This window comes from Bombus affinis, chromosome 13 (assembly GCF_024516045.1).
Source record: "Bombus affinis isolate iyBomAffi1 chromosome 13, iyBomAffi1.2, whole genome shotgun sequence".
In the NCBI taxonomy this organism is placed as follows: Eukaryota; Metazoa; Arthropoda; class Insecta; order Hymenoptera; family Apidae; genus Bombus; species Bombus affinis.
The window spans coordinates 9,982,008-10,007,335 of NC_066356.1; the positions used below are offsets into that span (position 1 = coordinate 9,982,008).

The 25,328-nt window shown below is 34.3% G+C and overlaps 1 protein-coding gene across 1 annotated transcript in view; it reads left to right on the forward strand.

Annotated features, from left to right (window-relative positions):
• Positions 1–4,047: 4,047 nt before the first annotated feature.
• The window catches only part of LOC126923589 (probable chitinase 10), a 30,000-nt gene continuing 8,719 nt past the window's right edge, over positions 4,048–25,328 (forward strand). The window contains exon 1 of the mRNA XM_050737200.1: positions 4,048–4,349. Within this exon, the coding sequence (XP_050593157.1) occupies positions 4,347–4,349 (3 nt within the window). The 5' untranslated portion in view covers positions 4,048–4,346. The remainder of the gene's footprint in view (positions 4,350–25,328) is intronic.

A 25,328-nucleotide genomic window follows, 5' to 3' on the forward strand; every position in this document is an offset into this window, starting at 1 on the left:
CTGAGGATTAAACATCCAGAAATTCTATGTAATTAACTCATGGGGCCGGTTATTTTACCGCTATGTTTAGAATATTTTGCCTTAATTAGTGATAGTCCATCTAGTTTATATGCAACGATGTTCCATCTTTATAGTAGATTTGGTCGTATTTAAAGGAAATTTCTCGTGAAAGATTAATGTGGTAGGAAAGCCCAATTAAACGGCCTCCATTTCTAGATTTGAATCTTCTTAATTGTATGTATATGTCATGAATCTTGTGTAGGTTCCTTATTAACTAGTAATTTTCAAGAGTTATAACAAAGTCCGGGTATCAGGCAATTATAAATGTCAAAAAGATTACTTACAATGCTTTCTAACAAAAAGAAACATGTAACGACTTCCTTGGAAGAAAAGAAAATGAATAACTAAATGTGCATATCTTCATTATCATAATACAGAATAATATTTAAAATAATACATTCATTTATCGAAGGAAAACTTTATAGGTATACTCGGAAGTTTTGAATGGCAACATTTTCAGAAGTGAAATTAATTTTTTATTGTCTGATAAATAACATAGGACAATGGCGATAAAATTTCATTTTACTCAGTCAATTTCTATAGAATTGTACCAAGCAAGCTTATCGTATACCTTATTGTATCATTGATTAACATCGATGATTGATACTATTTCCTCCGCAATGCCATTTTGCAACGCGTGTTAGAATATTTTCATGGCAATCAACTGTTAGGCATAAATTCAAGAGCTTGACTTTCTATATTTTTTCATTATGCACATTGCGATATAAGGATGTTATTTGATATTATTATGAAACGTTTAAACGATTGTCATTCGGATAAAACATATCTCGAATATTACAGATATATTATTTTATAAAGCCTCTACAGTAACAAACAACATTTCTATTGTAGAACAGATATTGAATTCACAATTTTTTAACGCTTTCAGTTAATTTACGTATAAATATTAAACTTAATTATAATAAGAAACACTAGAAAAGTCTATTTTTACGTTGCAATTAAATTTTGGAAATTAATTTACCTATAAATCTAAAATGACAAACTTACATCATGACATATAACTACGTAATTATATTTAGATATCAAACAATGTTATAATAATTCAAGTATTCGTATTTATTATTATTTTCTACTAGGGATATATATAAGGATAGATATAAACGTCCAATATGTATATCGATGAAGTAACGACGTGGAAGCCTTCAGACATCCGGTTAATCAAAGGTACTTTTTCATTTACGTGAAGGTAGAAATGACATCTAGGTTGAACAATCACCTTCTCGTTGCAGCCGTTCCTTTTCGCGGAGGACACGGTGCATTATTTTTTCTTTTGATTAAGGATATTCCCATATAAGCTTTCAACGTGTTTCAGCGAATGAGGCGACAAAAGAATTTGAAGAAAAAGACGAGGACAGTGAAAATTCGTCCTAAATACGAGACCTCTTTTCAAAACAGTCAACTGAATAGTGAGAATGACAACGGGCAACAATTTCTTTCGCATTTTGTACTCCAGCTGTTTCTTCTTACAATAATGAGAATATTTGACAGAAACGACGTACGTGCATGTGCCTGCGTCGCGTGTGCATATGTAGCGTATCCTTTCCAAGATTTAACATAAAGATAATGTGGGACCGAGTGAAATTCTGTTGTAACTGTTGCTATTTCTTGATCGCCTGTTTGCTGATTTTATACGAATGCGCTGTGCAAAAGTTTGCGCTCTGCGCGTTCCTGCATTCGGTATGCTGCAAGTATATATTTCTTGGTTGCAACAACACGTCTTTTCAGATTAGATCGAGATTGAATTAAATTGCGCCTTTCTTTCTAAATCTGATGAAAACTAAAGTTCGTTTTTGTACGATTCTATTCTTAACACGTGTCGTATCTTTTCCCTTAATGCAATTAAGTAGTTTGGCAGAGGTGAAAATTATGGGATGGTAACGATTAATAGAAAACCTTAGGTAGTTTCCCAAATTTATTTCATCCATGTCCTAGAAAGTTCGAAATTATACGAGTCTTCCTTCTATATTTCTACAACCAAGTGACCTGTTCCGCAAATTCTACGACCCATTTCTTACTATAATTTTATTGCAAGATTGCAAAGATTAAAAGCCACATACAATAGTCGGAGAAATATTGTTAACCAAAGATATAAAAATTGTACAGTTCATTTATCAATCTATTTTTAGAATCATTAATCGTATGAATCTTTATTTGAAAAAAATGTTGATTTTACTCGAAATTTATAGTACTGAAGATATGTGGCGTACAGTGTCATAATATTTCATTCAAGTACGATACCATGCAAAATTATACACATATAATCGTGCGACGATATAATTCATGTCGTAAATCAAACCATATGCAAGAGAAGTTTTGACAGAGGTGAAAATCATGGGATGGTAAAAGTTAATAGAGATCTTTAGGTGGCTTCCTAAACTTTATCCATGTCCTAGAAAGTTCAAAGTTATAGGAGTCATTCGTATATATTTCCACAATCAAGAAAACCGGTTCGCAAATTCTACGGTCCACTTCTTACTAGAGGCAAGAATCTGATTTGCGCAGTTGAATCTGATTTACGAATAGTTTCATGATAGATCAATCGCTATATTAGAAATAGACACATTCCTATCCTTCAGAGACTTAATTGCAATCGTTTTCATTTATAAACGAAGAAAGTGAAAGCATTCAAGTGAACATTAAATTGATCGAAATGATTTGTTTCAAAGTATAATAAGCAAACGGACAGGTGGAGCCTTTTCTTATCTTTCCGACAATAATTTTTTTCAAATTTCGTCACTTAGAGAGAGTAAAATTCGATACTCCAATTGTTTGAAACTGCTACAAAGAAACAAAGTCGTTCGTAAGTTTTATACAGATGATTATTAGATAAAAGTTATCAAAATTATTAATTAATAAAATACGAAATTATTAAACTTCGTTTCATAATATATCGCACAATTCCATCACGTAACTTCGAATTTTCTTATGACGAGTGAGGAGGAAACGATTCTAAAATCGAATTAGACAAACTTCCAAGTAAATTATTATTATATGAACGACAGCCACTCGTTTTCATGCCCGAAAAGGAAGTCGGAAAAGGAAAGGACTTTGAACGGATAAGTTACGTTTGTGGTGTTCGATTGAATAGCGTAAGGAAGGTTCACGTAGCATAGGTTGGGAAACGCTGTTCTAGTCGGCCGATGTGGATCGCTGGATCGCCGTTTCACTCTCGCGTTCCCATTTACCGAGCAACCGATTGAGCCCTGTTGTCAGCGTCAATGCGTTGCCAGTATAAACGAGAATTACCTGTCAATCCAACACTGATCTATATCTAATACCAACCGAATAATTATTATGATAAACACTGATACGTATGACGCTTAACGGTAGATATTTTCCCAATTTACAAAAATAACACTTGCTAGAATCTGATAAACCACAATTAGTCGCAAGTTAAGTCATTCATGAAATATTAACCCTTTGAAGTTGGATATCGCGGTATTCAAAATTTGTTTTCACACTGTAAGTATCTATCATTTGGAGTAGTCGGTACCACCAGAAAAATCTGCCAACCGCAAAGGGTTAAACATTTCCTTTCAATATCTAATCTAAGCCGTTCCGTACATTATACTATGTGTGTTTATAGGTATATACATGTGTGTAGATATATATGTATATACTTAGAGCACGCATAGTCACTTACTGTACACAAAATGAAAGGTGGCTTTAATTGTCGCCGCGGCTACCGAGGACAATGTTCGTCTACGATATCGTCTGCCCCTGTTGCGAAAATTTTCGTGTGGCTTCTGAATACCGGGCTGAAAACGCGTGTGTGTAAAAACGATGGAAAGGAAGGGTTGTGGGGGGCAGCCTCTATCGAAACAGCCTGATCGTGATTGTGAATATTCCTCGAGGAAGGGGGTTCTTCCTTCCTCCGTTGGGAAAGAAAAAGAGAGTTGGAACGAGCTGACTAGAAACAGACAGCAAGAGAGTGAGAAAGAAAGGGAGGAGGGAGAGAATGACAGGAGGCACTCGTTCACTACGGTCAGTGCTTTCTGAACTGTTGTCAGTGACAGATCCTCGATCATGTGGCGGTGGATCCTCGATCACTGATTCTCGTATCGATTACGTTTTTCCTTTTTCTATCATTCGCTTCCGTTCACGGACTGAGTTTCGTCGCATTTCACACACGCTCTTCTCGTGTATAGTTTCGTTCGACCGCGCCTTGTCTTGTTTTTACTCATCCCCTTCTTCGTGTCTCGTCGATATTGGTGCTACTTTCCACGTTCGGAGCGTCACGCGTGGCTGGAAAAACTGGACGAATCATGGTAAGTGGAAACGTGCGAGCTCCGAATCTGTTTGTTATCGTGTTCATTTGGGAACGGGAACAGAGAAAAAGGAGAAAGAGAGTTTAATAGAATTGGTAAATTGGTATCGCTGATACCAATGTTGTATAACATGGCAATTTTTCAAAACTGTTTTATTTTGTTACTTTGTTAAGAAAAATTAGTCAGTAGATATCCGATCAATTTTTGTAAGTTTATTTGCATTCACCAAAATAACAAAGTCGTGATTAATCGTCAGGTCTACCTCGTATCGTATGCAGAAAATTCGTGGAAGGTTTGACAGAATTATTTTGGTAAATTATATAATGCTATTGATATTAATTTTCTACAGTATGGTAAATTTTAACGAAGGTTTTATTTTACCCTATCGTACTTTAACGTGTAAGTTTCTAAAGCAATTTTTGTAAATTGATTCACGTTTGTCAAAACCAAGAGATTCGGTTGAATTCCAAGTTCTTCTTACTGTATCTTGTTAGAACAAGGATCGACTTTTTAATCAAGTTTTTATAAATTTATTCACATTTATCAGTAATAAAAGAATCGTGATTGGCTATTAGGCTCACGGTGTCTCGCAGACGATTTCTGAAAAAATTGCCCATGTTTTTGCAAAATCTTTTCCTCCATCCTTTTTCTCTGATCGAGTCGGCTCCGTTTTCAAACTCGTTTTATTTTTCATTCGAACGATATTACATCATGCGCGGATTCATGCAAGACCACCGTGGAACCGGTCTGAAAAGAGATCGATTCGGAAAGGATTAAAACAGACATCGAGATCTCGATGCAGTTGTGTTATTCTTTTTTCTTTGTCTTCTTCTTCTTCTTGTATCAATGACCGGACCAAACTATGGTAGAATGATTTTTTGGACATTTAACCTAATGGTCTCTGTTTGAAGCTTTCTAGCAAGTGTTTGATATCATGATACATATGGATCGTTTGAAAGTACGCGCAACTCTCATATTCAAATACAGAGAATAACTATTAATGGTTCTATTTATCCTATTTAAATAATAGGATAATATAATATTGATTATATGCGTGCAATTGCGTGTCATGTGATTTTGATTATATATGCGTACAGTATGAAAAATAGTAAAAGAGTTTGAAGGATCGTAAATTTTGGCAAACTCTGCTTTTACCAAGTTTTATATTAGGCGAAGTTTCAGTTCATTAATCAGAAGTAAAAGAGCAAACTTAATGACTATATGGTGATGACGGTGTAATAGTGCAATATTAAATTATAATAATACAGTGATAAAACAGAAAGCGAAAAATTGATAAAATACAGATGCATAAATATATAACCTTCTGGCTACATATAGTATTTTATGTCCGAAATAAAGCAATCTATAAAATATTTAATCACACTTAATTAAAATCAATTAACATACTTAGGTTGCTATAAAACAAAAGTTACATGGAATCCTGTTCAATTTTTTACTCACGTATTAAGGAGAATTTTTCTTATCTGATTATTTCGAAAATTACCATTTAAACGATGTCATAAAAATACCACGAGACTTATTGCCGATTTCGACCAGGCGACTAATCCAGTCAAAAGGGCAATTTAATTATTCCGCAATAATCGCCAAGGTTTTGCAGAGCATTTCGCGTGGATTGTTTTGCACCAAGGTTAATGAAGCTGGTAGAAATGTGAATGAAGAAGGAAAGTTCACCGATATCTGGATGTATCTCGTAAATCGGCGGAACAGCGACAGTTGTCTGCCTACGCGATTCCCGTGGACCTTCGTCGTAACAAGTATCAAGAACTCGTTTTTGTCCTTCCGGGTTACTCGAGCCCTCTCACTTTCGTCGAGCGACGACCTCGTGTGTCGATTCTGCACTTTGATAATCGAACAAATTCGAAGCGAGATCGAAAGGAACGGGACCGCGTAACTGACTATCGCGATTCGAGAGAGGTGGGCGTTAAAAAGTACGGCACACGATCGAGAAGACAGGTAGAAATAGAGATTTGTGTCACGAAGAGGTGTTCTTAATGGTTAACAAACGTTTTTTCAAAATTATCATGTTACAAAGATAACTTTGTAGGCATATTGATTATATTTGTCAACATCTATATTTGTTACATCTAAATAGACAGTTCCAGTCTGCGATTCCGTATTATGATATTAATTATGAAAATCAACCTTAGATAAAGACGTTAGTGTAATAAAAGAATGTTTCTTTTTGACCTTGCAGACATATATTATATCGAACATGGTTGAATTTGTCTTCACGTTCACTTTCATATGACATAAAAAGATATTTATAATTCCAAGTAATTAACTTTATTAATATCAATGTTACGACAATTCTGCGTATAATGTTCGTTAACAAGTATCGTTAAAGGAACTTAATACGTATTATTTTCATGAAATGTTGTCTACCATCGGAATTTTCATCGTATTGGATTAACCAGAAAATACGTATGGATTTTTAAGCAAATAAGGAAATGATATACTTCAATACACCTGATTGTCTCTTTAATAAGTAATATGCCATTTTTTCTTACAATTTCACTGCTAAATCTCATACAGTCGTTGATCTTTGACTTCGATATCATCGTAGCATTTTAGATAGTTCTCGATTTTTAAGACTGAAATACCTGTTTCCAAATTTAGCAAATCGCTACGATATGGTGCTACGTCGAGTGAAGATTTACAATTTAATTCTTCAACACCTTTCCTGAATTATAAAATTCACATGCACTCAACCGCTTGTTTTCTGCTCATAATGTATTTCTAAAATCACAAGTGTTTATCCCACAAAATATGCAAAAACTTTCCGTTCAATCCAATGCTTATAATATATTCACGAAAGAAAGTTTATAAATTAAACGATAATCAAAGAAGACACCTGTTGTGTTTTTGTCCATAATTTCGATCCCACTGTGATGATTTCACCTTCGACTCACTATTTCAAACTGTTTCTCTTTCATTGACATTTACCTAGCACGGATCATAAACTTCATTTTCTTGTATAGGAGGCGAGAACCTTTTGCAATCACGAAGAAGATGGCTCGTGAACACCTGTAACGACGATCGTGCGCGGTTTAATTCGACGTTAAAACGTGCGGACTAGACGCGATATTAATCACCGGACTATGGTGAAAACGTCGATCGGCTGAGTGAACTCTCGATCTTGATTTACGAAGTCTACGAAACGAAGAGGAGGAAACTGACACGGTATCCTCCTTCGAAAGAATTGAATTGCCAACGTTTCGTTTCTCTCTCGCTCGTGTTCTTTTCTTTTTTTTCTTTTTTCTTTTTTTTTTTGCTATAACGTTTGCTAGCCCGTTTTCACACGAATGCTTTGTTGCATTGTTAAGTAATGCAAATTCGGCTTGTTCATAATGCTTAACTAACGAGTCCCTTCATTTGCCAGCGATGTAACGGGTATGTAAATAAGAAAATTGCTGCCTTTCCATTGCATTAACGCTACATTAGAATCCCCCAGGCATAATCATTTTGATCACTTTTCTTCCTCGTTCATTTAATGTTTCCACTTATGGAACTTTTTTGCTTGATGACATTTTATACCTGTGTCAACATATCGTACGCATGAGATTTTGAAGTTATATCTATTTTTCATAATTTACGAGATGATCGTTATACAAGATTTTGTTCCAAAAGAAATTCATATTGAATATTCATCTGGTATGTGTGTATCCATGTTTCCATCTAAAGGACCCCACTGTAGATCAATATTTCTGTTTAGTTTATTACGTTGAATGTTGAATGTCGGAGAACGTGCAACAAGACAGGATATTAACGCATGATAAATTTTATTATTTTGCAAATCGTTCAAAACATTTCCATTCTGCGGAATATATTTTGTTTTTTGTATAGACGAAAAATTTGACGCAAACAACCCACACAAAGAGCGTTCGTAGTCATCCTCGGATGCAACGTATTGCGCTGAATTATTAATGGTCGTCCCTGGCAATCGCTAATCGTGACTAGTCGCGTAACGGTAAAGAAAAAGAGAAATGTTCTTTCTACATCCAATGACACCGATTGGTGAAACCTGCGACAACCTGGTTCGCGACAGGTCAGCACGCTCAGGAATTTTGGCCTCTCTGAATTCGCCATTTGCAGGTTTTCGCTGGTTAATTAAGTAGCAACGTTTTCATTATAATATTTAGAATCAAATATAGATAGCTGTCCTAAAAAATTTCAGTTGACCGGTAGAAAGTTCATAACGATTGAGATATGTATGTAGGAAGTAAATTAATTATCAATTCTAGTATATTTGAATAAAATTTAATCGGTTGTAGAATTTTGCTCAAGATTATTTTAAATTTTATTTCTTTTACTACACTATGTAATTTTGTTATCTAATTAGATATTTAACTGGAACAATTTCTAATCGCATTACATAATGTAATTTTATGTAACCGCTTCACTTTATAATTTCTTAAATATCACACATTAGTAAAATCTTGAAATATTGATCAACCTTAGCTACAGCTTATAATCATTCAAATAATGTTGTCTGCGTATGACGAAACGTAAGAATCATACCCTGAATATAAAATATATTCGTTGATTGATAAATAATTTATGACAAATAATCTTTGGAATATACATTAAATAGACTTTATTTTTTACTCTGTTCAGTACTGAAGTATCACATAATGGAAGATTATGAATTCTTGAACTATGTGTACCTATAGTATCACTAGATTTAAATGATTGTATTGTATATAGATCATGATCTATTATTAGAAATTAAGAATTATTAAACGCGAATTAACCGATTATAGCCAGTACTCTATGTACATTATTTTACTCACACGTTAATTGATTTATTTTTCTCAGCTGTAATTGCTTAATAAATTCGTCCATTTATACATGAAATGGTTTAAAGATATAGATACATAATTTTTAAAGACATACAACGTCATTTAAAATCAACAAGATAATCTACCGATAATCTTTGATTTTTGTGTATATATGAATTATTAAATCCCAAATATTGACAATTTAGTTAATCCTAGTTAATATATTGACGTTTACGAATATCAATTCTACGAAGATCTTAATATTCCAAAAAAAAAAAAAGATAATTCACGGAGATTAATGATGATGAAATGATGAAGCTAGCCGAAAGAAATTCATAATTCATGATTCTTAAGATTGTCTCGCAGATTGTATTTACAATTCAAATACCAAAATTAAACGGTGTAATTCTGGGTGAAAGAACAATACTAATTTGATGTATAATTCCTGAACCTGTTTGTTATCTAATTAACAGTTTTATGATTTGCAAGGCGGTGTAATATAAGATATAAACGGAGTTTACCTGTACATGCGTACACAGTGCTAAGGAAACCGAAGGCCGATTTTTATCGGTCTGCGGTCGATCAGGCATTCGAGAAGAATCGTACAGGTCTAAAAAATAGTCGATTATGCAATCCACGTACGACATACTACCTTTTTTTTTTATGAATTTCACGTTAGCCATAATTTTGGCAAGCGATCGTTCAAATAATTCTTGATACACAGCTGCAATAAGCGTTCACAATTTTTACAGTTAATTTACACAAATTGGTGTTGAAAATACCTGTGTTCAACATGCTATTTAACAAGGATTAATAAAGATAAAATAACGAAAGTAGTCAAAGAATGTGCATGATTTATTAATCGCAAGACTGCATTGAGGCTTGAATTGGTGATTCAAACGTTGTGAGTCATCCCCATAAAGAAAGATTTGTAGCTGTAAGAAGCTTAATATGTGATTTGTAGTTGTAAGAAGCGTAATATATGTGGTTGGGCCGTGTCTCTATTTGTGTTTCCTTTGACACGTAAGAAATTTGGATCTCTTTCAAATTTATGATGATTGCAAATGAATAATAAATTATTGCACGATACAGGGTTAGTAATAGATAAAGGAACTCTACGATATATTCCAACGTGAAAATTGTTTATCAATTTTCCAAAAGATTTACCCTAATGTAACACATATACATCTAATTGTAACTTTTCTAAGAAGAAATAAATCCAATAATTACATCAAATAATTAATAATAATAATAAATACACACAACAAATAACAAAAGTTGTCACAAAAGTTGCTCAATAAATTCGTAAAATACTTGCAAAAATAAATGACAGTTTCGTCTATCATGCTATTGTCTTCATTCCAACCATAAAGAATTACTTCAATTTTTCAACAAAATCATACGGAAGGTTTCGCTTTTTCGAAAATCGTTTTCAAATTTTTAAGTTTATATTGATGCAGCAAGACCTGAATATCTAGTTGTATCTTTCCAATTGATGAGTGTTATCCTATTTCTGTTATCCTACACACATGCCTCAAGTTCTTCAGCCTTTACATTGGATCGACAAGAAAGAACGCGTTCATCTAGCAATTCGTTCGTACGAGGAAAAATGCGTGCAGAAATGACCAGGAAAAAATTCGGTAGAAAGCAGTTGGAATCCGGTGGAATTTCTATCGAAGCACGCGATACCATCCCGTCCTCGCCGTGTTTGTTCCTTTACCAGCGCGATAAACACGCATGCACGGTGCAATGCACGCGCACGTTTGCTCAGTTGACGTTTTCTAAAAAGTAAACGCTACATCTCTTAGGATTTCGAGCGTAGTTTCTATTCCTGGTAAAAATCAGCCGGCCGTGAAAACTAGAATCGTTTGGTCTTCCTTGTGTGGCTAAAAATTCATTCTTTAAATTTCCACTCATGCAATTTTGAAAAAGCTCTTTTTTATCATAACACGATATCATTTTCACATCATTTTTGCGAAAAATTAACGATATTAGAATGATGGAATAAATATGGATAAATCGACTTGAATTCATTCTATAATTATTGATCGAATTACGTATATCATTCCTAAATACGCTCATCTTTTTATGGAAATAGATCCCTATGACGAAAACAATCGAATGGAATGGGATTATGTCAATGATATGTAACGAATAATCAAAGCAAACATCAAAGATGCCGGCGTGTACGTTAGAAGGGTTTGATACTTGGAACAGACTTTCTGGGAATATTTTACAATCTACTATTGTGTTAACCCTATTTGCAAATCTGATCTTACCGCTGTAAAAAGTCATAGAATTGCTTTTAATGAGCTATTTATAATTGACTGAACATTTAGATGAATCATTCAGAAATTCTAGAGTATATCGTGTTACATCTAAATCTTACTCACCTACAGATTGATTTCTATTAGCATAAAAATTTAAAAAATTTGAAATTTGTCATTCGTGACTTGTTACCTTTAACTTATATGTCATACGTATGAAACAGTAAATTTGTAAAATATTTAAATTCTAATTAATGTAGCTACGGATTCAAATATATATACAAATGAACAGTACGAATAAAATATCATAGCTAGATATAAAATATCGCGATCCTTGACTTTGAAAGTTTTCTCCAGAATGATCACAATTAGTTACACTTATGAATCCATTCTAAATTAACTCTTAATTACGATCTATAAATTCATAAATGTTTATTTGGACCACACTAATCTTAAATCAAACAATTTTTCTATCCTCTAAGACTAATTAATTATAATTTATCTTAAGGCCCTCTAATTTCGATCAAATTCTAATCTACTTAATTAATTTGAAAATAATTTGATAAAGCTCATCTAAAAATTGTATAATAGAAATTTTTAATTTTGTAGTTTGATTATTTTTTTTTTTTTTTTTTTAGATATTTGTTACAAATAATTTCTGTCTCAAGTTTAAAATAATTAGCTACATATGTATGAACGATATATTTGAAGCAACTGACCAAACAATAGCAACATTTTCTACCAACACAGATTCGCCAATGCATTCTCTACGAATCGCAGACATTGAAAGTTGCATACTTTGGTGAAAGGAATGTAGCATGGTATCTGAGCCACACAGTAGTGCGTAAAGTGGCATACCTAAAAGCGCTAACTATTTTTCACCATTCACTGTAAGTGCTTGTACATTGAGTTTCAAATCAACGAGGTTGTTAATATTAGATAAAGTCGAAAAACGTGCCCACAAAAATATAAATCTCTACTCTATAATCATAATTAGTCGAATGTATTTCCATCTTTATTTTAACAAAATTATATTTCTTCTAATAGAGAAGAATATGATCTTTCGATTAATTCAAACAGATTAAATGCAGTGAGAGTATCGTTTGACGGGTACTAATAAAATATGAAAATATTAAATACCATGAATAAAATACTGATCAGGTAAAATGTATAAAATTGCAAGTTTGTAATCTACGTCAAATAGTATAATTTCATTAAAAATAGAAGATGCTCCAGGAATTTTGAGCGGACATGTATCTATAAAAAGAGTAGGTCTCCGCAGAGGAATCAAACCAACAGTTCTCAAAAATCTGCCACTGTCATGAAAGCAAAAATGGAAGACATCTTCAGATTCTTTTAACAAGAGTTGACGGTATAAAAATGGGAAAATTCTCGCGTGAGAACGAAAGCAACAGTTGGCCGAAAGTCTCCATCGCCATAAAAGCAAGGCATCGGTATTGCATGGTATGCCATGATGTAGATAAAAGGAAGAAAGGAAATGGAAGAAATTCGATAGATTTCCCGTAGCGGCAGGAAACTGCTGAAAGTTTCATAAGCGGTGGCCGAGCGGGCCCCTCCGGCGGAAGTCGAGTGAAAACGGTCCGCGAACGTGCGTGGCTTGAAAACGATACGAATCGATAAGTGGTGGTACGTTGCTCCGGTCAGAAGAAATACTCGCGCGATCACAACGAATGAACCAGCCTGAACGGAGCTCGGATCTGAAGTTTTTGCTCCTAGCAAGCCGGCGAAGTTTTCAGGTTAAAATACGCTCGCTTCAACCTGACAACAGGTCCGGCAACTTGCACCTTATGTAAGTTTCACCGGTGACTTGGTGTGCATTGTATTTACGTATATACTTGTATGCATGTATTTATATGTGAATTTACCTTTCGCGGGATTATCGCGCTATTATACACGGCCACTATATCTGGAAATGGTAAATGCTAGAAACAATACGACCGGTCTATTATTAATTGCAATGTCGAAGATTCGAGACGAGCCGAAGACAGGATTCGACAGGACTAAGAAGAAAAATTTGCGAATCGAAGTTTCGTCTGAAATTAATTGTATAATTTCTAGCATAATAACGTATTCGGATTATGTGCGTTAGGAATGCTGGTTGATTTATTAAAACGTATTTTTTTATAGAATAGAGCAACATATCGGTTTATGATTACGTTAGATATCGAGAAAACATCACCGACTCTTTCACTACGAAGCGTCCCCATTTTCTTTCGTTACGCATCGCTTCAAACGACTCTTTCAACACAAGTTAGATCTGCGCATAGCTGCAAAACTAAATTATTATTAATTTGATTGTTGCGTATGACGCAAGAGGCAAACGTTTTCCTACTAAGTTTGTCAAATTTCCTATTTTCCTATCGATAATGAACTTGTGCGATGTCCCTATTATTCCAAAAATATTGTGACTTATTTTACTTATATTTTTCTACACATTAACACGTATTATTTCACTGCTTGGTCGACACTTTATGGATCAATGAAGTCGCACAAATTCATACAGTAGAATTCTATTTATTCGAACGAACTTTTAGTTAATAACCGATGAACTGAACTGTTGCTAGCAGAATTTACTTATCCGAACGTTTGGGTTCATATTACGCGAAGGAAAAATAGCAGACGATGATGAAAATTAGTGAGCTCCTATTCTATAAATTCTAATCGACTCAACTATGTGTCTCCCGACCAGATAAGTAGAATTCTACCGTACAGTCGAACAATTTGACTGGAGGATGAACTTGAAGTGAAGTTAGCGAATTGAACCGCCTCGAACTCAAGCAACTCGGATAATCTCAACAGAGATTGAACTTTCGCGTGTACAAATTGGTCGGCACAGGGGGTCTGGAAATGAAGAATCGAGAAATACGCGCGTGATTTCGCGTTTCTTGCGCGTACTTTTTCTTCGTAAGTGCTCGTATTGAAGCGAGGCCACGAAAGTCGGTCATTGCCTTCTTTATCGTTATATACGTAAGAAAGGCAGGCCACGAGGCGCATGGAGATTGAACTTCTTTTTTCGAAAACCGTGTTTGTCGAACGTCGGAAGGCGAGCCACGATGAATTATGCGGGAACCGTATGAAATGGAACGAGGCGGGATGGGACGCCACGAAATAGGAACGACGGAAACTTTGAAACGAACTGTGGGACACTCGTTGGACCACCTGTTTTAAAATACTTCGTTTTTCCTTTGTCACATTACGCTACGTGATTCACAGATATTACGAACTAGAATGGCTAGAGAAAGTATCGACTAATCGAGTCTAAGTATATAAAACTTCGTATCGTTCTGTGGTATTGTATCGTATTATACGAAACGCGATTTTTCTAGAAATTAAATTGAAAACAATGCAAGTCGTTACTATCGGAGTTTCAAGAAATTAGAATAGAAAATTTCCTAAGGAAACTTTATAGAAATAGATAGTGAATTAGAAAAAGGTACGTGAAGATTTATCACTGACCGATCGCCAAAAAGTAATACGAAATCATCTAATAATACGAAAACCAACGACCGCGTTACTTACAGGCTGATTCGTTATTTTCGTACGAGTATAAAAAATTTGACGCTATAAAAATGAAGCGTAGAGCTTGATAAAAAAAAATGGCTCATTGGAAAGTGCGGGTCATAGGAAACCTGTTATATTCAAATATTTCGATACATTACGCTATGTGATTTATATTACGTGTTATTTTGTTTGTTAGAATAGGTCAGGTGAAACAATGGAAACAGTTGCGTAACTGACATAATTGTATAAGTTGTTTTATAACTGGAACGTAATTAGGAAGTTTGGACGTTAAAGCGTGTCTTAAGGCAGTCAATGTCAAATCTGTTGGAGTTCCTTCATATTTCGCAATTATGAAACTCGTGTGATATGATATAATTACTTTACAGCGTTCAGAATATTATATCACGTATGAAGTAATTTAATATGAAGTTAAAACGAAAGCCCAAAACTTTACGTCTCTCGATGTCCTTCGACTCGAAGATCACACGCGGTCTGCCTAGGCTTCGCTTTCTTACAAAAGAAAAAATTAATCGTGTCTTCTCTCGTCAATCGAGGAAAGTGAAAGCGAATAAAAGAATGCATACACAGGCCATTAAAAGAGTTCATTGCTTTCAGCAAAAATAAAAATGAACATTCGTCTTTTGTCGGATGTACATTCGTAAATATCGCTCAAAAGTATGAGATCGTTTGTTACGTTTGATCATTTCAGGAGAGAACTTGAATTGATGTGGAAAAAAAATGTATATGTACGAGATTTTTCGTTTCTCTTGATATCTTTGTCATTTTTTGTCAAATTGTGCCAAGACAAAGTTCGTTGATTCAAAACAAGCAACATTGTGATTCTTAGGTTGAGGTTAGGTTCTTAGGTTTAGACTGTACAATTTTTTACTTAAATAGTAAATAATAAATTAGTAAATTCTAAGCACAATTATTTCATCTAATTGGAATTTATTTAAAGGGAGGATATATTAGCTTGTATTAAAGTAAGATAATATTTAAATACAATGGATATCTATTTAAATGAGTTTAAATTTTATAGTGAGTTTTACATTTAAATTTAAGCCCACTTAAATAGCTATTTGTTTCCTTTGAGTATTATTTTGCATTGGTAACAATTTCATAAAAATATAAATCTCTGTAGAATCCACAGGCTAATTACAATTAATACCAAACTCTTAAGCTGCAATGTACACGCTTTGTAATTATTTACCTAATTGGAATTTATGTAGATGGAGGATACATTAGCTTGTATTAGGTTGGCAACTAAATGACTGCGGATTTTGTCATTAGGTGGTATTGCAAAATCCGCAATCACTCAGTTGCCAACCTAATGAAAGCTAATGTATCCTCCCTCTAAATAAATTCCAATGCAATACCACCTAATGACAAAATCTGCAGTCACTTAGTTGCCAACCTAATATTAAAGCAAGATAATATTTAAGTAAAATGAATATCTATTTAAAAAGGTTTAAATTTTATAGTGACTTTTACATTTAAATGTAAACCTACTTAAATAGGTATTTGTTTTGCTCGAATGTTATTTTGCATTGGTAATAATTTCATAAAAATATAAATCTCTGTAGAATCCACAGACTAATTACTATCGATGGCAAACTCTTCAGTTGCAATGTACATGCTTCGAAATGAAATAGCAAGAGAGGTGCACGCACGAAGAAAGGAATTTGACTTGTTCCTAGTGTTACGATTAATTGAAAATCAGGAAATGGAGTCAATTGAAGGAAGGAATGGTAACAGTAAGGAAAAGATAGGAAAGTGGCAGGGGAAAGAACGAAATGACAGAAAGGAAGCAAATAGATGAAATATATGGGACAGATGCTTGTTCCTACATTTTACATAAATCAACGTGAGAGAATTTCTTCTCGGTTGAGAACGTTGAACGAGCCAAAGGCGTCGAGCATGATCTACAACGAGCCGAAGAATAATAGAAGGCTCGCTGGTTGCTTTCACCTGATTCCAGGTTAAGCGTTAATTGTACCGGTTAATAAAATTCGCAGGCCTGTTTTAAAAGTCCCATGTAAAAATCGTCGATCGTGCTCGAAATTCAAATTTCGGTGAAAGTAGGAAGACACCGGAAAAAGGTTGTTAATTGGCCGGCGGCAGAATTCACCAATTATTTACCAATGACGATATTGTTACTAGACTCGGTGAATTTTTATGCAATTCTGAGAAATATAAGAATACAAGGCTCATAAATATTGATCTCTATGCAAGCACGTATTTTGAAAAATGTAATTAAAAAGATAGAATCTTGGGGAAAAATTGTTTAATCTACCAAAAATTATGTAAAGCATAGTGCTTTGAATGTTTCATATACCACTGTCGTATTATGCGCATTTTATGAACTTTCTCATCTTCGTATTTATCTTTCATGCATAAAACTCCGCAATCTATATAATGTATTCGATAGGCCCTAGAGGGGGACGTATGTCTGTTCTTGTCGTTCTCAATAGTCCACTCCTTGTCTACGACCACAGCTGCCATCTATTGGAAACGGTTCAAACTACGAGAAAGTAACAGGAGCATAGAATGTGCGAGGAGGTAACTCAGCCCCTGTTAGACAAGGAGCGTGCTATTGTGCGACAAGGACAGACATACGTCTCTTTCTAATTCATTAAATTTTTATTAATTGCTCCGTTTCCGGGACAAATTCTCGCACTTTTGGAATCGTAGAATATAGAGGGGATCCCTGACAACATTCTCGCACCGCTTTCGACCGGAATTTGTGTCTAATTATTCAGTTTTTAATAATTATCCACGGCGTACCCTCGTCACCCAGGGGCGACGCCGTGAATTTTCGCATAATTCTCGCCACGCGTAATTAGTTTACGAACTTTTATGCACGAAGAACTTAGCGTAGGATCTAAGGAAGCTTCTAAAATTCCTTAGAGAGCGAATTAATGTCGCAAAAGATTGATATTTATGAAAAATCGCAGGCCCGTGCCGCGGTAGCCGCGACACTTGCAACGATAATTGTTGATAACTAATTAGTTAAAGGGAAATTCCGGTCGAAATTGATGTGTGAATCTTGCCAGAGGATCTATCTTCATCGTACGATCCTTAAAGTTCATGAATTTTACCAGGGAAAGGCGTAATTAACGAATAATCGTGAAATTAGAAGGAGAAGTACGTCTGTCCTAGTCGCACAATATAGCTTTCCTTGTCTGTGACGTCACGTATGTCCGTCTTTGTCGCACAGTAGTGCGCTCCTTGTCTAACAGGAGTTGGGATACCTCCTCGCACATTCTATGCTCCTGTTACTTTCTCGCAGTTCCAGCCAAATACAATAGATGGTAGCAGCATCGATCGTAGACAAGGAACACACTACTGCGCGATAAGGACAGATATGAAAATTAGTTGCATCTTTTCACCGCTACGTGGTGCTAGTGTTTCGTGATCCACAAAGGTGCGAATTTTGATTTCAAAAAGAAGCCCATTAGGAGGATTAATTTACGATCTTTTGCTGTTGCATCTTCCTAATTGAATCGTCAACTTTCTTTCTTACGCTGTTCGAACCTCGAATTGCGTTTATAAAAGTTTACAAGCATTTCGCAAATTAACATTTCCCAGTTTAATATAGTATAACAATTAATTTACCACGTTGATAAACGAGATACAGAAATCGTTATATAAATTATTGGACGAGCCGTATGTACACGAAATGATGATTCATTTGTAACATGTTGCAAGATCAAGTTGCCGTATGTATGCCGGTCGCATTAATTACGGAGAACATCGACCTTCGTGGTGTTAAAAGCTTTCACGAATAAGCGACCTTATTATACAATGTCGCACGCCATGAGGCATCTTCGAAAATTTCCACGATAAATCAGTAAACTATGAATATTCATGTAAATCTGTATCTTTCTGAATGGAATTAAAAAATGGAATTAATTTACCTGAACACTGTCTTACATCTGGATAAATTTTTATTGGATGAGGGGTCTGTTGAATAATAATGCCATGGTAATACAGCATTAAACATGTTTCGCCTGAATAAATTTTAATTGGACGAAATAATTTTATTAAGCACAGATATATTCAAATAAAGTACAATGTAGAGTACAACAGGTGTTATCAACAAATTATCAAGGTTAGCAAACCAATAGACCAGCAGCATTTCTTCGGCGACTCTGTATCTTCTTTTAAACTAAAACAGCTCTCTTCTTTTAAGCTACAAAGTTCTTCGAAACGAATTAGATATTTAGTGATTTATTAAATTAACATTAATTGTCTAAATTATAGTATTTCGCTTACAGATAAAAGATGAGTCAACCTGTTTATAATAAAATAAATAAATAACTCTCACAGGAAGAAAATATCCATTTAGTTTCTATCTTCTATTTGGCAACTAAGTGATTGCAGATTTTGTCACTAGGTGGTATTGCCAACCTAATAAATTTCCCAGAGATGACTACAATTTTTACCTAAGTCATTCAAAATTACTTTGTCTGAATAAGTTTGCCGAATAACTCTACTTTATCCGAAGACACTAAGAGTATTGCAATGACTGTGTATCTTCATGCATTTATGAATAACAATGCACGCATAATAAATTGCAAAGACGTATATGAATTCTTTAGTTACGCTCATAAAAACATAAACTTGTATTGTATTTAAATTCTTAAATAAATACATCAACTTCAGCAATCTATTTATTACATTTTTATCTCTTCCTGCTGCAAAAGAAGTACGTGTGCGGTAGCAAGTATTAGGTTAGCAACTAAGTGATTGCGGATTTTGTCATTAGGTAGTATTGACAAAATCCGCAATCACTTAGTTGCCAACCCAATAGAAGAGAAGAGAAGAGAAGAGAAGAGAAGAGAAGAGAAGAGAAGAGAAGAGAAGAGAAGAGAAGAGAAGAGAAGAGAAGAGAAAGAAAAGATTGGCTACATTCAACGTTGGCGAAATAAAACTAGCGGCTGAGCTCTCGTAACAGTTAAATGAAGAAAACTAATAGATAATGTGTCATGCAATTAAGTTCATTCGTTTCAGACGAACGTTATATTAGGTTTCAATCTAAATGATTCGATGTCCAATAGGAATGATCGTTGCCGAGCTTTCATAAAACTTTAATTAATTTGAAGATCGTAAAGGAACAAACCTACGAAGTTGCTTGGATGATCATGTTCGTTAAATTAAATATGTGTCGCACGAGGCAAGCATTTATGAAGGTACTTGTCACGAAGATATGTGTTTAGATGGAATATATTGGCTACAAAAGCGTAGCAACGACAACAGTTTGTTGATTAATGAAACGAATGATGTGCCAGAAGAGGAAGAAATAGCCATACTGAGGTGGACTCATAATTTTGGTTCGATATGCTTGAACATTCACAGTTAGAAGAAACATTTATGAAGATATTTAAATTGGAATTAAAGGAAAGGGAAGACGTTATACGAAGATATGTGTTTAGATGGAATATATTGGCTACAAAAGCATAAAAAACGACAGTTTGTTAATTAATGAAACGAATGGTGTGCCAAAAGAAGAAGAAATAGCCATACTGAGGTGGACTCATAATTTTGGTTCGATATGCATGAACATTCACAGTTACAAGAAACATTTATGAAGATATTTAAATTGGAATTAAAGAAAAGCAAGAAATAAGATAGAAATAGGAAATAGGAAAAATGAAGAAATAGAATAAATTGTGCTATAGTTTATTTATTAAACACTATATCAAACGATCTATTGATTGAAAATTAAATAAATAAAAATTACAAAACCGAACAAATATCGCGCAAACATGATTCGATGGGGTGAACGCTATACTCCAAGCGAAGAACTGGACGTGATGATTTTAGTTTACGTTTCTATGGGTTGAGAACCGTTCGAACGTCAATCGAAGCACCGCATCAATTTCACAAATTGCTTTATACGTACCGTGTAATAATTTGACGATGGCATTAAAATAAACCATGTCCTCTGGTGCACAAATACGGAATGTGAAGCTTCCCTGACCAATTCACGGAAACAATGTTAATAGAGGTCACAACTTTACCTTCAATAAAGCACAGCCTGTAATCTGAAATCTCGTTACTCGATTATTTCCCTATTATTCGAACACGTTCTTGTCTCGACATTCCATTATCCAAGTGATCATTCACGATACACGTTGCCTCTCTTCATCTCGGAAGAAATATTTCATCGAGTCTGTTCACAACGCGGTACGATGCAAGTTAAGAGGCGTTCTTACAATTATCTGTCTCAATTATCTACTGAATTTTATAATTAAATAAATTCTTTTATATTCCCGTATCTGTAAAATTTGAACCGCTAAATTACAATAGTTAAGATATTATATAAAATAATTCCCTGTGCTTGTGCGGAATTTAAACGTTGCATTAAAGTGATATTTCATTTTTTAATAAATTTTCCATTGCTGTTTCTTTCACGCACGAAGAAATCGAATTTATAATAATGTGACGGCGCCAGTGTTTTCAAAATAGTTGAGATCTCTTCGTATCTTCGGTTTACATAGATCACTTCCACGTAGCATTTATTCTATTATTCTAATAAACCTTGACAAAATTATTTAACAATTTTCAAGAACTTTTTTTCGTTAGAACTTTCATCCGCCATTAAAATAAAGAAATAATGAAGAAAAGAAAGAGAAAAACGAAACTTCACCTATAATTCATCTAGATATATGATTACAGTGTTAAACTGGACAACGTAGCTATTTTTCGCATCGCGGTTTCGCGGGTAATCGTTGGCGGCGTTTCCATGAAACGGAATGGAACGAAACGGGAGCGAGAAAGGAGGTGAAAAGGGTAAACGCGACTGAGAATGGGGAATATGGCGAAGAAGAAAGCTAAACGCGGTCTCTCACGGTACTTTATGCTACTTTTCTCCCGACAAGAAAACGTTTTTTTCTTCCCATTAGACCACTAGCTTTGGTCGGTTTTAACTCCCAGGTGTGGTCCAACCTTAAGGCTCGTTTAGATTAGTCAAATCGTTCGACAGCAGCTGCCCCATATCCAGTTCAAGTATCTTGAAATCATTTCACTGATATGAAACTGCTAGTAAATTCAAGTTGGAAATTTCAACTTATTCAAAGTCAAGTGACTTGACCAATAAGAACAAACAAAAGTAGAAATTTATATATAATAAATAACATTTATATAGAATGTACATGTGATGGATACATGAATAATCTCCTTTGCAATAGACTGTGTGTTTGAAATACGAGTAAACATACTACTAGACATACAAAATATAATAAAATATAGTAATACTTCAAGTGAAGTAGACAACAGGTATCCTGATAAAGAAATTTCAAATTATTTGTATTTGACGGAGCTAAAATTTGTACAGTAATTTTTGTGTCAATTATTAACTCCGATTGGTTCGAACGAATTTAATTGAACTTGTCATCTGATTTTGACATAACTAAAATTTGATGTGAAATTGTCAGAAAATATTAAATACGATATTTCAAATCTTCTTCTTTACACAAAATTATAATTAATGATTTGTAAAATTTATAGAAAGAATAACGTTTCCTGATAATGTAAAAGCTAATATAACATGTGATAAAAAATATCTGTACAATAAACTCTATAATAAAGAGTGTTTATTCTTCAGGCGTAAGTAGAATGAGACGCTGCTGTAGAATGTGACGCTACAGTAGAATGAGACTTCACGAACGCGGCTTTACGCGGCTACTGCAATTTTTCACGCATCGACAAACGAATTGATCGAAGAGAAAAATCGCTTTTTATGGCTCTCGTCCCTTTCCTTCCCGCCTCGCTAATTACATTCGCTGGGCTGTTCGCTCATTTCCGTGTCGTTTCACTTGTGCTCGGTCACGTTCGAACAATATCGAGAAATATGACACACTTACTACATTATGGCTGAGCGTCGCGACGTTTCTACTGTTAAAATTTGATTAACCGAAAATTTAATGGATTTACTTTTCAATCTTTATTGGCAACTTATTCGGCATCTGAACATGTGCGCTCAGATTTCACTTTAGATTGTACAGAAATGTTTTGTGCCTTGCTTTTCCATCATATACGGGGTGTCACGTATCAACTGTACTCGCATAATGTTGTTAGCGATCTGTGAGTAAATATAAGAGAAAAATATGATACAACGAGCGGTGTTCGTATCACTTAAACATTATTCGTGTTGGTATTAAAACATGAAGTTTATTTTTAACGTGGAAAGGTTAATATATATATACAGAAGAGAAGAGTAAGATATAAAAATGCCAAAAGTCGATTCAAACATGAGATAAAGAATAAAGAAATTGCACTTTATTGAAATTTCAAATAAAATACGCGCGTTGATGAATAGTACTGAAATAGACAATATATTTCTTTGATAAATAGTAAAATGTTAAAAATAAATAATAATCACTTATGTATATCGTGCGTTGATAAAGTGTCTTAAAAAAGAAGAAAAATAGGGACATAATGGCTACGAGTTAAGATAATCTTTAATATGTGCTGTGTTTCAATATGTTTCACGATAAAGTTACGAAATTTCGTAAAATAACAAGATTTACGTAACACGATGAGGGAAGAGAAGAAAATAGCGGCGGCGGAGAAGACAAAAGAAAAAGGGAGAATGGCGCGTACTGCGGCCGATATCGGCAAACTGTATAATCGACGAAATAATTACGTTCTCCCCTTAATAGGCGATCTTGAGAATCGATTTCTCTGATCGTGGAGAATCGACGATCGAACGTTACCTCGCGACAGTTAGCGATACGACGTTGGCTCTTGGCTTTCGAAAATCTGTAACGCCAGTGAAATTTTCACGGATGGTCGATCTTGGCTGGTCAGCCAACTGCGACACTGACGAACCGATTCCTTTTTCTTCTCTTTTCTTTTCTTTTTCTTCGCTAATTAACTTGCTGCTACGACCTAAACAAAATATATACTCGCATTAATGTTACAGCGCTGTTCAAACGTGTTACATAGACGAAGAAAATATTTTGTTGTTGCTAGACTATGGATAATTATGTACGCGACTGAAGAGTCACTCGTAAAGATCTTCGTATATTCTATAAAAGAATTTTATAATAAAATGAAATACCACAAAATTTCACACCGAAGTTACGCTATGTATTTCGATGTAATTTAGAGTAATTAATATTTTAGCTATCGCTTCTTTTGCTCCGCTTCCGACTGCAACATTTTCTTAATAGCTTCGTTTTCTGTCTTCTGTAATTTTTGTCGTAGCAGGTCATCCTCATAAGTAACATGGATCGTGTGAAAACTGAAATTACTGTTGCTATAAAATAAAAAATCAAGACATTCGGTTATTCGTTAAGAATATGATGTTAGAAGCATTTATTTGTTTTCTAATAATAGATGTAAATTTTTCTACGCAATGGAACTAGTCTACGACCGTTGTATCGGGAATGAAGTTGAAATAAGAGGGAAACGAAAGCACTTGTCTGCAAATGTACGTACAAAGTGGTTTTGAAAGCATCCGTTCCTAGTTGTGTTCTTTAATCTACGCGCATTGTGCTAATTAGCTAAGCTACTACGCGAATAATGAACATAAAATGTATAACGTGGAATAATTGCAAACCTAATAAAGACTCGGCTAATTGCCGCGCAAATGACAATAGAGTGAAAATATTGTGAAAAAGTTCTGTTCGCCGGAGAATGTAATCGGATTTTTAATCAGTTACCAGTTCCTCTCTTATCTCGAAACAACTCTGGAACGCTCTGTGAAGCAGAACTCTATTTAGATGCAGTATTACAATTGGAAACGCTTTCACGAGATATTTCAGAGCGCGTATGTCGCAATATTCTTTTATCGCTATGCGTTGATTAAGTAAGGGATTGAAAATTTATAAAATACACGATAAATTCACAAGTGGGCGTCCTGTTCTGAGAATAAGATGAAACAAGAAAGGATCGATTGTTTTTTTAGAAATGGGAAAGGTCAGACGTACTTTTTAATAAATAGCATGAATTCTGTAGAAATTTTTAATGGGATTTACTCAGACGATCTTATTTAAGATTTAACATTTGGAATATTATAATGGGATATTTATAAAATTAATTATTAATACTATACTTGATTATTATTATTATTATTATTATGTTAATTTGAAAAGATAACTAATTTCTCAAATTGTTTCTATTCCTTTAGAAAATGATATACATTGCATATTAACGGTATTCTTTAGTTGCTCTTTATTCGTGCTAAATATAAATGAAATTTCTAAAATAAAGCCTTCTTATCGCAGAAAGGATTCAGTGTCTGGATAACATAATTATTAACGGCTTGTGAAACTCGATAGGAGAAATTGTTCACGGCGCCAGGAAACGTTTAAACAAATAAACGATATTACAATTTTACGATTGTTTATAATGAAACGAAACTTTCCATAAAACCTTTCTTG